The sequence below is a fragment of the Aplidium turbinatum genome, chromosome 8, assembly GCF_918807975.1.
Source record: "Aplidium turbinatum chromosome 8, kaAplTurb1.1, whole genome shotgun sequence".
NCBI classification, from domain to species: domain Eukaryota; kingdom Metazoa; phylum Chordata; class Ascidiacea; order Aplousobranchia; family Polyclinidae; genus Aplidium; species Aplidium turbinatum.
The window spans coordinates 7,681,543-7,693,895 of NC_137479.1; the positions used below are offsets into that span (position 1 = coordinate 7,681,543).

A 12,353-nucleotide genomic window follows, 5' to 3' on the forward strand; every position below is an offset into this window, starting at 1 on the left:
AATTTTAGCATTGATTTAAATATTAAATTTTACTAAGTACTCGAAATATATTGACATAAAAATGAGTAGAAAAAAGAGAAAATATGATGAATAGTATTTGAAGTATGGCTTTATAGATGCCACAGCGAATGGTGAAGTCGTACCACAATGTGTGATGTGTTTTGAAAATCTGAGCAACGATACATTGCGACCATGTCGTTTGAAGCGTCATCTTGAGACAAAACACCCTGGTCATAAAGATAAACTTTTGGCTTTTTTTCAAAGCAAGAAAGACTCATTTAAAAAAATGAAAACTGCGAGTAGCGAGTGCTTTCGCAAATCGTCATCTGCGAAAGTAGTAGAAGCCTCTTTCGAAATCGCTCACATGATTGCTCAACAGAAGAAACCACACATATACAATATTTGCACATATACAAGGGAGTGGGTAGCGTGGCGATACGCACACTTCTTCCGTTTTCGTCCACTTATCTGTGCGAAAGTGGCTTTTCTACACTTTTGAACATAAAAACAAAACATCGAAACAAACTTATTGATTGTGAAGCCGATCTTATTCTGAGCTGAGGTGTGCATTATCAGCTACAAAGCCTCGAATTAAACTTTTGGTTTCCGAAAAACAATGACATCCCTCACATTGATGAAAGCTAAATATAAATTCCTGTAGTCATTACACTTTAATGTTTGCTAATTTTGTAGTTTGGTGGGGCGCAAGTTTGGATGGCACGTCAAAGGGGGGCGCGGCTCAAAAAGTTTAAGAACCCCTGTTATAAACGGTTTACGAGTTTTTTTTTTTATGAAAGTTTTTACATCACCAGTTTGCAAATCTACACCACGTTCTGATAACACAAAAGAAACATCGATATTTCTACGCTAAAGGCTCAGCTTTTTGAGCTAATTTAAACTTTTTATATTTAGAGGAGTGAGTATTTTTGCATTTTATCCTTTTATGGTACGATTTGGCCTTGAACTCAATTGGAAGCATATGGTGGTCATGGTTTGGGGAGGCCTAAGAGGCGCAGTTGGCTTAGCTTTAGCTGTCTACCTGAATAGCCACGCCACGTAAGTACTGAATGTGCCCTGTTTAACACTTTGCTCCTCAAAGGGAGGCCAGATTTGGCCCCCCCCTCATATTTCCTTTAATTATTTGAAGCACAGTAACGCCATGCACTTGGTTTTTCTTGACTTTTCCTAAAATTGCCAGGCGGATCTGATGATATTAAATTTGATGCTAAAAGTTGTGTAGTTTTCTTGTAAATTCAAGATTTTGGTGAATTTTTGCTATTTCTAGCTAACTTCCAGCAAAGCGTGAAATGGATTACATTGCGATAACAAGCCATAAGCTCATAATTGCTTCGTGCATCGATATGCGCGAGCAGAGAGAAACATCCTCTTGCTTTCCTTTGTTTGGTTTGACCTCAATAATACAAAGCGCGTTATTTCTTATGCTACAAAGAAAAGCCAGTGATCGCAAAGCTGTTAATTAGAAACAATAATAGCAAGCTTTTTTGCGTTATCAGCACTACAAAGAAGAATAGCAATCCACGATCAAAATAGTAGGCTATGGAGGCCACAAACTAGTCAAAACAGTTGTTTCAAGCAGATAATATTCATTGACGAATAAAAAACGTTACAATAAGAAATCTTCTCTTGGATAAAGACACGAAAACCTGGTTTCGAAATAAACGTTCAATGGAAATGCTCTTATTGACAAAACTTGCAATTGAGGAAATGTATCACTGCAAATGCTTTTGGGAGAAGCCGGAGAAATAGCGTTTTTGCAAACAGTAATTGTGAGATACACTCAAAATTATGAGATAGGCTCCATTTACACGTAGCAGCTAACTCGATGGCGTCCCTTCACTGCTTTATGTCGCCTACTTGTTGTTATGTCCTGTATTTTTGTTTCACAGTGCACTGTGTTTTGTTCCAAAGAGCGCAAAATAAAGATGATAATGCCTCATCTACATTACAAAATATTTTGTAATGTAGGCCTACAAACAAAATGTACAATGTACACAATGTACATTACAAAATATTTTGTACTGTAGACGAGGCATAAATTTAGGCGTCACATAAGACAAACAACAAATCAGCTTTCTTCATCATTGATTCAACATCTGAATACGTTGCGCCAATGTATAAGAGGCCGGCTATTGTGAAGACCCGCCATTTATAAACGATCCGATTATACCAAAAGTGGGACAAACTAGTGGATCAAAGAATGAATAAATAATGCTGAGAAAACTAAATCTAAGTGACGAACAATACCGATGTCTTCATTTATCTTGGAAAAATGCTGCCTAAACTTATCAACAAAAAATACAGTAAATAACGGCAAGGATCCCGAAAGCAGAATTTGCTCGACTTTGGCATGAATTTAGTCAGACATCTACAGTAATAATTCCACACATACAATAACGGGCTCTCAACTGCTGTAAGATACATAATAATCAACCTGGTTCTGGGCGATTTGTGTAACAGTTTAGGGGAAGACACTACTTGAAATGATGCACCACACAAAAGATTTTCAATGAAGACTGAGTCTAAAAACCGATGTGGATAGTGCTGCACAATAACTTCAAGTTTAGGACAGAAGAGGCACAAAATATCACGATAAAAATAAAGACCTTGTGGGAAATTTTCGAGAATCATAACACGATGCAAATACCATAAACGCTTAGTTTGCATGCTGCTCTAAGCTGGCCGGCAACCACAAAGGTAGACAATAGCCTACAGGCAGTTTATAATTCGATAACAGCGCAATAAACATTATAAATACGTAAACCGACAATTTTCTTTTACAAACATTTTACGTCTAATAGTAAATTTTCCCCCAACAATTTTTTGTGAAGCACTTGCAAACCACGGTTTTGTAAAATAATTCATCATTATTATTTTTTACTTCTCGGATATTGTAAAACGTCATCAGCAAAATCACAAAAAAACATTTCATTACTTCAATGTAGTAGGCCTAAGAATTTTTTATAGAATTGTAGCCACGTTGTTTCAACAAAGAAGCCATTTTTTAGCAATGTAAAGTTATAGAAAATAATTTGCAATCATGCAAATGGCTGGAAAGAATCTAGGAAGTCTTCTCACAATCTGGCACAAAATGATTATGTTTATTGTATCTCAGTAAAATGTTTTACGACAAACTTTGAAGCTTCGTTATAATCATTTTTATCTTTGAAGTCAAACGTTATTTTTTTTTGGCCAGAAACATAATCACTGCCTTGCTGACGTTGTCGCTTTTACGCGTATTTTTAGTGCTTCAAACAATAAGGACCCAGTCAGCAATCCAGTCCTTTTACATTGATTCAACATTTGTAAACGTTAAATTTATGTAGATTTGCTGACTGTGGGTTATTTCACATTTCCTTTGTTTACGCATGTTCCTCAATTCGCTGTTGCATTATTTCGACGCTGGCTGACTAAAAATGTATTTTCAAATTGATTGACACAATCTTCAATAAAAAGTGAGCTTCGAACTTAGCTTTGTTGATGTAAATGCTGTATTTTTTGTGGATGTAATTTATGAGTCATGTTTATAAACACCCGTAAGCGAAATGACTTATGATGTGGCCTGCATGATATTTGTGATGCGACTTGACACAAATCCACAATTTCAAAAGCACCTAATTTGAACTTAGAAATTTCAGATTATTTCAACAACTTGTTCAATTGTCTTCTCTCTACTAAAAATATTCATACTACAAACTCAATTGTAGACCTAAAATACACAAACGAAGATGTAAACAGCTATTCAAGCAGGCTAAGGTGTTACTTATGAGAAATTTGGTTCCATAAAACTAGAAGCTAGCCATGAGTTTCGGAATGCATTAGTTTAGGATAAAAATGTAAGACAACAAACGCAGTTTTGTTTTTTTCAAATTCGTGTAACAATATTACTCTGACTGTAACTATTTTAGAATCAGTGAGTAGCTTACAATAAGATTTGCTCGCAAGTCGTAAATTCTAATCAATGCAATGATTCGGCACACCGCACACACACTTCGTGCGTTCGATCGAGCTCTTTGTTATTTAGAAGTTTGCATGAAATCGGATTAGCACGGTTAATTAAAGGCGGCAAGTTAAATCAAAATTGTCGTTTTTGGGTACCTTTGCAAAAATTGAAATATCAAGTTTAACATATAAAATTTTAAAATAATGACTTTTCAAACTTATAGACAAATGATTTGCTTTCACACCAGTGCAACTTCTGTTGAAATAGCATCAGCGGATAACTCGTAACAGCTGATTGAATTTGATCCAAAAACGGCCCCCCCTTGAGCAGTTAACTTCCAAAAAAACGTTGAAAAGCAAAGGGTTAAACTTAGAGGCGATTTATTGCAGGAACAGTTTACTGTTTGTTCATTCATGTAGTTCTGGTGTAAATAATTCCTACTTTTAAGTTTTTTTTTCAATATTTTTTATGCTACGTAACTACGAAAGCATAAAAACTTATCCAGATTAGTTTATTAAACGGACAATAATTGCTTATGGCTCTTTTCTAACGACTTTGAGGTGATGTCTTTGTGATATACTGTAATCATAGGATAATAATCATTCGCTATTTCCGCTTGCAGCAGATTGCGCATCAACATGGGTTACTTGACAGGGTTTCATGTGATTTTATGAGTCGTACTGCTTCCATGCTGGCTCAAGGAACATTGGAAGAAGGTGATATGTCACCAGATTATTACCCGATTTATCCTCACTGCGTTATGCAAGGAAGAACACAATCGGTTTTCATTTTAAAGTCTTTGGTATGACCCGACCTGGAATCAATCATAGGATATAACGTTTAAATCAATCCTGTTATTGCATATCATCTCAATATACTGTAGTATAAAACTACTAGGCGTCTGGAAAAGTTTCAGGCCCCAAAAATCATTCTGCTCTTGACCCAATACTACTCCCAGAGCCCCTCGTCAACGCTACCGCAGATTGCACAATTATGAATTCGTACACGCTTTTGTACGGCATGCAATTTGGAAGTGATAGGCTATGCATGATTTTCTGTCATACATTAACCCTTAGAAGGTTGGGCTCCTGGAGTCTTGCCCAGTTTGAGGGGCTGTCGATTCTTCTTATGCTTTAGGAGTGATATCTCTGTTATTTTTTAAGGCACGGTTTCAAAATTTGGGATTCACTTTGTAAAATTATTCACGCTGAGCATATTCGAAAATTAAAACTATGTGAATTTTAGAACTGCTCATATACGTTGAAATGTTTAGGTGACTTATGACTTTGCGATTAAAGCAATTGTAGCGTGAGTTTACACCTTATTTTTTTGGTAGAGTAATGAAGAACATGCATTGCAATGTTGTGATTAAATTTTTTTACATAATTTTACATAGCCTACAGCCAAGGGCGTCCGCAGGTTTTCGGTTAGGGGGGGGTCAAGGTGGGTTCACTCCGCCCTTTCGGCCGGATGCAAATTTTTTTTGAAAATTTGACCATTACACCATCCAGACAATTTAGCATTTTTATCAGTGGTTACATTTCTACGGATTTTTATCAAAATTGGCCAGAGCAAAAATTATCAGAGTTATATAATCGTTTTATTGCATACTATTATTGTGCTCAAGTGAACCTGTAATATATACATTTTAATATATACATATAATATATAGCCTACATTTTAAGCTTAAGGTGTAATATATACATTTGGCGTAATAATGCACTTTGTTTTGTCATAACTGTTTGGTTTCCGCAGCGACCAACTGCTAGTAGCTAATAGTTCCAAGAAGAGATACAGTAGTAAAAGAAGGTAAGAACAGAGAAAAAGAAGCATTTCAATTACGCGATGGTATTTGGGAGTCTATTATCTTTAAAACCATACACAGAAAAAAGTTATGAGTTGTTATTATATCAACAGCAAATTTGAAAATTAGCGTCAAGTATTCAGAGCAAATACTGGTGGCACCAGTGAGGAATACTATCGCCGCTCCATTTACGTTCCTTACATAGGCTCTTTAATACAGTCTCTGAAAAGCCGCTTCTCAGAGACGAACATGCCGGCATTCATGTTATACCGACTGCATCCAGCGCAGATGGAGAAAATTGACCGTTCAGACTACAAAGCCCTGGTCAAAACCATACACCAATTCTACAACTTTGACAATCAGCAGGACGCCATGTCGTGGTATGACATAACCATAAAAGGAAAATTTCCTCAGTTCGAAGACCAGGAAGAATTGGAATTTGTGGACTTGGTGAAAAATATGGAACTTTTTCCCGCTGTACGTCAAGCGATGATAACATTACTGACCCTCCCCGCCACTACTTGTACGGTAGAAAGATCATTCAGCACAATGAGGCGGGTCAAAACATGGCTCAGATCAACCATGTCTGACGACAGGCTATCCGGGCTGTGTATGATGAGTGTCCACAGAAACCGAATAAACTCAGACAAAAATTCGTTTATCCAAAAAGTCATCGAAAAATTCGGTAAAGACCCATGTCGACTTCACTTTGTATTCAAGAACTGATTAACTAAACTGGTTGCTGATTGTTCTTTTCTGTTTGATTCAATGTTACGAACAGCTTCATTCGTCGTCGTCGTCGTCTGAGCTTCTGGGGCCGAGGGTCTATCCTTTTACCACCCCAGATTCACGATGTTTCCGGACTACACTGGAAGGCTGCTAGAGAGCAGCCAGTCTTTAGTTTCATCATCCATGACGCGCAGACCTTCCACTCCGTTAGGTGGCTTGAAGATGGTACAGTCATTGATGATGTGGTCTGCGGTCTGTTCCTCGGCACCACATTCACAGGAGGAGGAAGAAGCCATTCCCATTGGTGCATGGTTGAGCGGAAAAGCCCGACGCCCGTACGGAGACGGTTGAGGCGCACCCATGCCTGTCTCTGTAGTGTCAGGCCGATGGGGCGTGTGTCGGCGTCGGGGATGAATGAATGGAGTCTGGTGGTGCTTGACCTCCATTCAGAATTCCATTTATGGTCCGCCCAAGTAGCCGCAGAGACGTCTTGTTCATCAGCTTCGTTGATCAGAAGCCGAGCGGCTGGCACGAATGGGTGTCTTGATTTCAGTCGGCGGGGGTGCCCGTTTGGGAAGGCAGAGATCTTGTGGTGGAGAAGATGAGGCTCCAGTGCCCGTCGACCGAGGGACAGAGTGGCTTCTTCGCGACGAAGCTCAGCAGGTTGGATGCCAGCGAGAATGGGGAGATTGTCCAATGGTGTGGGACGCAGGCATCCGGTCACTGTGCGCAGGGCGCTGTTTATGGCAGTGTCGATGTTGTGGCAGTGAGCACTGCGGCACCAGACAGGTGCACAGTACTCTGCTGAAGAGTAGACAAGGGCTAAGGCTGCTATTCGCAAAGTGTCAGCCCTCGCCCCCCAGCTAGAGCCTGCCAGGCGCTTCAGTAATGCAGTAATGTAATGTTCAGTAATGTTCAGTTCTGTAATGTAATGTTCAGTTCAGTAATGCAAGAAAGACTTCAGATAAATTTTGGGACGTTGTCAAATATTTCATTAGTCCTCAAATAAAATTTATAATCTAACCACTCCCTTCTTACAAAACCTGAAATTTGTGCGGTCTCTGTATCAAATGAAAATATCAAAGTAGTAGCAAAACGTGGCAAAAAATTTTTGTTTGCAATAAAGCGAAAGACCAATGTGACGTGTAGAACTTTGTTCAAGAACATAATTGTGATATCAAGCATTAAATAGTTCCTTTTACTAATGTAAGTAATCAGTAAGTCAGTAAAGCATTAAAGCACGTTTTTTTCGCTAAAGTTCAGTGTTTTTTCAAAAAGCTTGGCCATTGGCCATTCTTAGGGGGCCCATAAATAGAGACCTTAACTAGGAAGATATAATGTGTAGTAGAAATCAGCTGTCTCATCCTTGATAAGCTTCATTGAATTCACGAAATACGAGATGATTTTATCTGAAACTGTGAATTATCCTTCTTCAGATTTATGTGAGATAAAGCCAGTGCCCGCACTAGTAATGTGGTTCTGAGAGTAGGCTACAGGAGCTCAAGTTGTCGAATTTTGCGATTACGGGTAGCTGGTAGGTATCTTCGTAAATTAATAGAGGAAGTGAGATACTCCTGAAGAAGGGTGATGATCACAATCGGAGAGCTTGACCAGCCAGTCATCACTCGTATCACCTTCACCCCTCCCCCCCCCTTTCATAAAATTGCCTATTTTTGCATTTGCTCGCTTTTTCATTTTTCATCCAACAATTTTCCAGGGAGGGTCAGCTGACCCCATTTGCCCCTATGTGCGGACGCCCGTGCCTACAGCCAATTCCCTTCACGCTGTGAAACAGTTAGGATTAACGAGACATGGGCCAAATTAATTACTTTCATCCAGCTGGTTGAAAAATTTTGAACATTAGATTATGAAATATTTCAGAGGATGTGCTGAGAAGTGCCTATATCTCTCAATTTATAACCTTTATTCTCTCAAAATTTCAGCTCAATAGAGGTGACTAAAAGTTAGAAAAAGTCAAGAAATTTTGTAGTCACAGCCTCAGTGGTTTTAGAGATACAACTGTTGATACAAAAAAAGTTGAATTGACAGCCCCCAACCTTCAAAGGGTAAATCCTATCGGCTTTCGAATTCTGATTGCTCAAATCTAAACACATTTCTTTCAAATCACATGACTCCACAGAAAGCATAAACAACTTCAAATGAAAATCTCGTTGTCAAGGCCACAAGTAACAAAGCTTAAAAAATGATGCTGTGCATTTACAAAAAAGTTGTGATGTGATTTTTTTGTTGACTCTTTGACCCTTTACAGGCTTTACTGCTTGAGAAGGTAAAAAACATTTGACTTTGAGTTTGAGATAAGATATCGAAAATCGAAAACAATTCATTCTTTTGTTTGTTCCTTCTCTGTAAACAAATAATTTATTGGAAGTAGCCTAAGATCAAAGCCAATATCTATCAACAGTTAATACTAATTTTGTTTAGTTTGGTATATTTTCATGTAGAAACCTTAAATTTGGTCCTTAGCCTACATCTCATTTTGGATAAATATTACTGATTGAAATCAGCAACGAAATACTTAGTAATGGCAATTTTTGTAATGTTCAGGACACTCTCAAGAAACATAAGTGTTTCCTTTGAAAACACAACAGTCGAAATCGAACCAATCCACTCGTTTGCTCTCGATCTAGCGAGAAGCAAAAGACAAATTGATCAGCCTGACCCTCTGGACTTAGAAGAACGAAATACAATCACAAAGCTTATAGTATATGACAACGATACCTTCGGAGTTTCCTATACTACACAAAGTAAGTATAGTTACCAAGGGCTTGGCCGCTCATAATGTCCATCAATACGCTAAAATTACAAGCTAAAATGTAGCCTGTAATTTTGCTTGTTGTAGCCGTATACTGTATGTTGTCATGGAAGAAGAGAAAGAATTCATTGCTCATTTTCATTACTAATTGTGGGAGAGCAGATTATAAATAAATCGTTTAATTTTTTATTTGGTATATTTTCTTTTTAAATAGCATTTTACAGACCTATAGTTTTTTTTAAAAGCAGTCCAACATTTGAATACAAAATTAATCTAAAGTAACTTTACCAACTTATCAGTCAAACATAAGCTTGAATACAACATGGAAGCTCAATAGGTTCCAATCCGCGATAAACGTACAAACATATGCATTAAATTTACAAACAGTATTGCATTGTTAGACTGGTATAGGGGAAATATGCATTTAATTTTCTTCGGTTTTTAAAATTTTGTAACTTTTAAGCTGCTTACAGAAATAATTTTAGCTGAAGATCATTTGTCAAAGCTTTGTGCAATGCATCCCACTTTGAGCAGATAATTTCGCACTTTATACTTTGAGAAATTCAGGTTGTGCTTACTGTTTGTAATAAACTTTTGTTTAGGAAACTTTAGGTAGGCTACTACGTTTTTATGCCAACTATTATATGACTATACGAAGTGAACATTTTGAAATTATGATGGCAGTGTTTTGTATTTGCAGACATCGAGTTCGACAAGATCTTTTTAAAGGTTTGTCAATTTGAAGCATCAAGTTGCAAAATTTTGCCCACTTGTATTTGAATAATTTGTGAACACAACGAACTCTTTGCTAGGAATCAACTAATCCTTGTAATTAGACATAAAACTGTAACCATTGTGGACTAAATTACACTGTGATGCTATATAGTCTACCATCAATCCTTGATTCATTGCCACTCAGTGCTTTAGTGTTGAGTCATGAGTCATGAAGATTCAAATTGTATACCCAACACTGCACAGTTTTCAATCAGCATAAAACCCATTTAAGTACATCAGACAAGCAAAGTTGGTTTATCAATCTAAGGCCCTATGTAATGAATCGTAATGATGGTATTTCTTTTCTTACTATTTATAAAAAAAACTATTATAAGTGCTTGTTTGATGTACTTAAATTGGTTTCATACTGATTGAAAACTGTGCAGTGTTGCGTACACAATTTGATTTTTCATGACTTATACTGTTCCCTTTCTCCTCGCTTTGCCGTTATTTAAGTTTCTTGCTGATCGATAACATTTAAAGTTTTGTTTGTAGTTTCAAAATTTGCGAGCGATAACTTTTGTTTGGAAGTTGAATTTCAGTTTGCATGTTTGGTTGGTTTACAACAACACGGTCCTGTGTTTTGCCATGCTAGACATATAGTGACTATAGGCTACCTGACCTATAGCTCACTGAAGAAGTCAGTCGTGCAAGATTGACGAAACGTCGGAATAAAAGCAGATTGCCACTTCATACATCTTGTGATAGATCAGCTTAGTTTGCACCAGAAGAATGTATATCGTTATTTAAAACTAGTGTGACTTATATACAGTATAACACCTTTCCAAATAACATACATAGCTGCATACGTTTGCTTTAATTGTTTCAGATCCTCATGCACACGGGAGGAGTAGTGTTGTTGACGCTCGTCATCAATGCCAGTACAATTGAAGCCGTGCTTAAGAAATTAGGTACAATTTAATAATTACAGCTTTATCAGATAATTAATTTGATTTGTTGTTCCACAAATGTAGACCTACAGCTTTTCACTATAGCAACAACATGGTACAGAGTTGAGCAATATTTCAAAGACGAGCAAAAGAAATTTCAAAAGTTTTTAGCGTTTTGTAAAAAACAGTTAAACATTTTCATTGATTTTTCAAACAGTGAAAGTACAAAATTTATATTTTTCACTAAAAAATAAATAGTCAATTCTTTTTTAATCAGGTATGCTTGACGTGACGCATGCACAACAGGTGACGATGCAAAATGCAGTCAACCGTATTCAAGGCAACCTCAAGAGAACAGTTAATGTTTTAAAATATGAAAGGTTTCTGGCAGATGCTAAATGGAGCTTAGTTGATGAGATGACACGGGTAGAATATCCTTATAAACACATCCCAAAGGTAATCAAAATACCCCATTGTTATGATTCAAAAGTTTAATTTTTGGGTTTCATATGAATAATAAAATGATGTATTGAAGTTTTTTGTTGTATTGATAAAACATTGCAGCTACGTTGACATTTCAAAATACTTTCCAACTAAAAGACACTTTCCATTGAACATAAATTGGCCTAATTTGTTTTTAGTAAGAAAATTTAATTCAATAAAACATTATCTAATTCAATTAAAAATGTTGAGATATTGACATTCTTTTTGCATTTCTTCACTATCAAATTGGCAAATACAAAGCCACGTGCTTTAGGCTGGTGTCGAATCGACGGCGCTTCGAGTTATGCCAACACTTTCACTACTACGAAAATTATTTTTTGATACCCGTAATACGTATAAGTATTTTAAGGTAACCAACATCAAATCATCTTAATAGTGACTATTTAACATAAACTGAATATGCTTAACATTTTATTTGATTGATACTGCAATTTATATTAAAAAAAGTCTGTTGTTTGAATTGTTTCAGATATCTAGAGGCGATGATGCATCACAACTCGCATTGCATGTAAGTGTAATGGTGCATAGGGACCAAGAATCCATTAAAGTGTAAATATGACAACAAAATGTTTGCTTACACGGGTTGGCATAGTTTAAAGACATATAAAAAGACAGGTAGATGGTAATGATTGAGCGGAGAATCTCAATGAGGGTTTGAATCAAAAATGTGGAATGAATTTTTGCAAACAAAGCCAAAAACGTTTTATCACTTAAATCAGTTATCATAACAAGAAAAACTTATAGCGACTTCGTGTTTTGAAAAGTAGTTTTTAGAGATAGGTTTTAATCAATTTTCGGCGGCTCAAATACAACCAGGTTCATAGGCTACAAACTGTATGCATTGATTTCACGCTTTTGCGCATGCGCGTACTCGTGCGCGCAAAGTAAAATTACCACTTTTCTGTGTTTTTACGATGA

At 36.8% G+C, this 12,353-nt stretch overlaps 1 protein-coding gene across 1 annotated transcript in view; it reads left to right on the forward strand.

Moving 5' to 3' along the window:
* LOC145776348 (sperm-specific sodium:proton exchanger-like) overlaps positions 1-12,353 on the forward strand; it is a 46,811-nt gene that overhangs the window by 17,673 nt on the left and 16,785 nt on the right. Inside the window, exons 9-14 of the mRNA XM_082587743.1 lie at positions 913-1,056; positions 9,060-9,259; positions 9,968-9,996; positions 10,871-10,952; positions 11,209-11,387; positions 11,905-11,943. Coding sequence (XP_082443869.1) covers positions 913-1,056; positions 9,060-9,259; positions 9,968-9,996; positions 10,871-10,952; positions 11,209-11,387; positions 11,905-11,943 — 673 coding nt within the window. The remainder of the gene's footprint in view (positions 1-912; positions 1,057-9,059; positions 9,260-9,967; positions 9,997-10,870; positions 10,953-11,208; positions 11,388-11,904; positions 11,944-12,353) is intronic.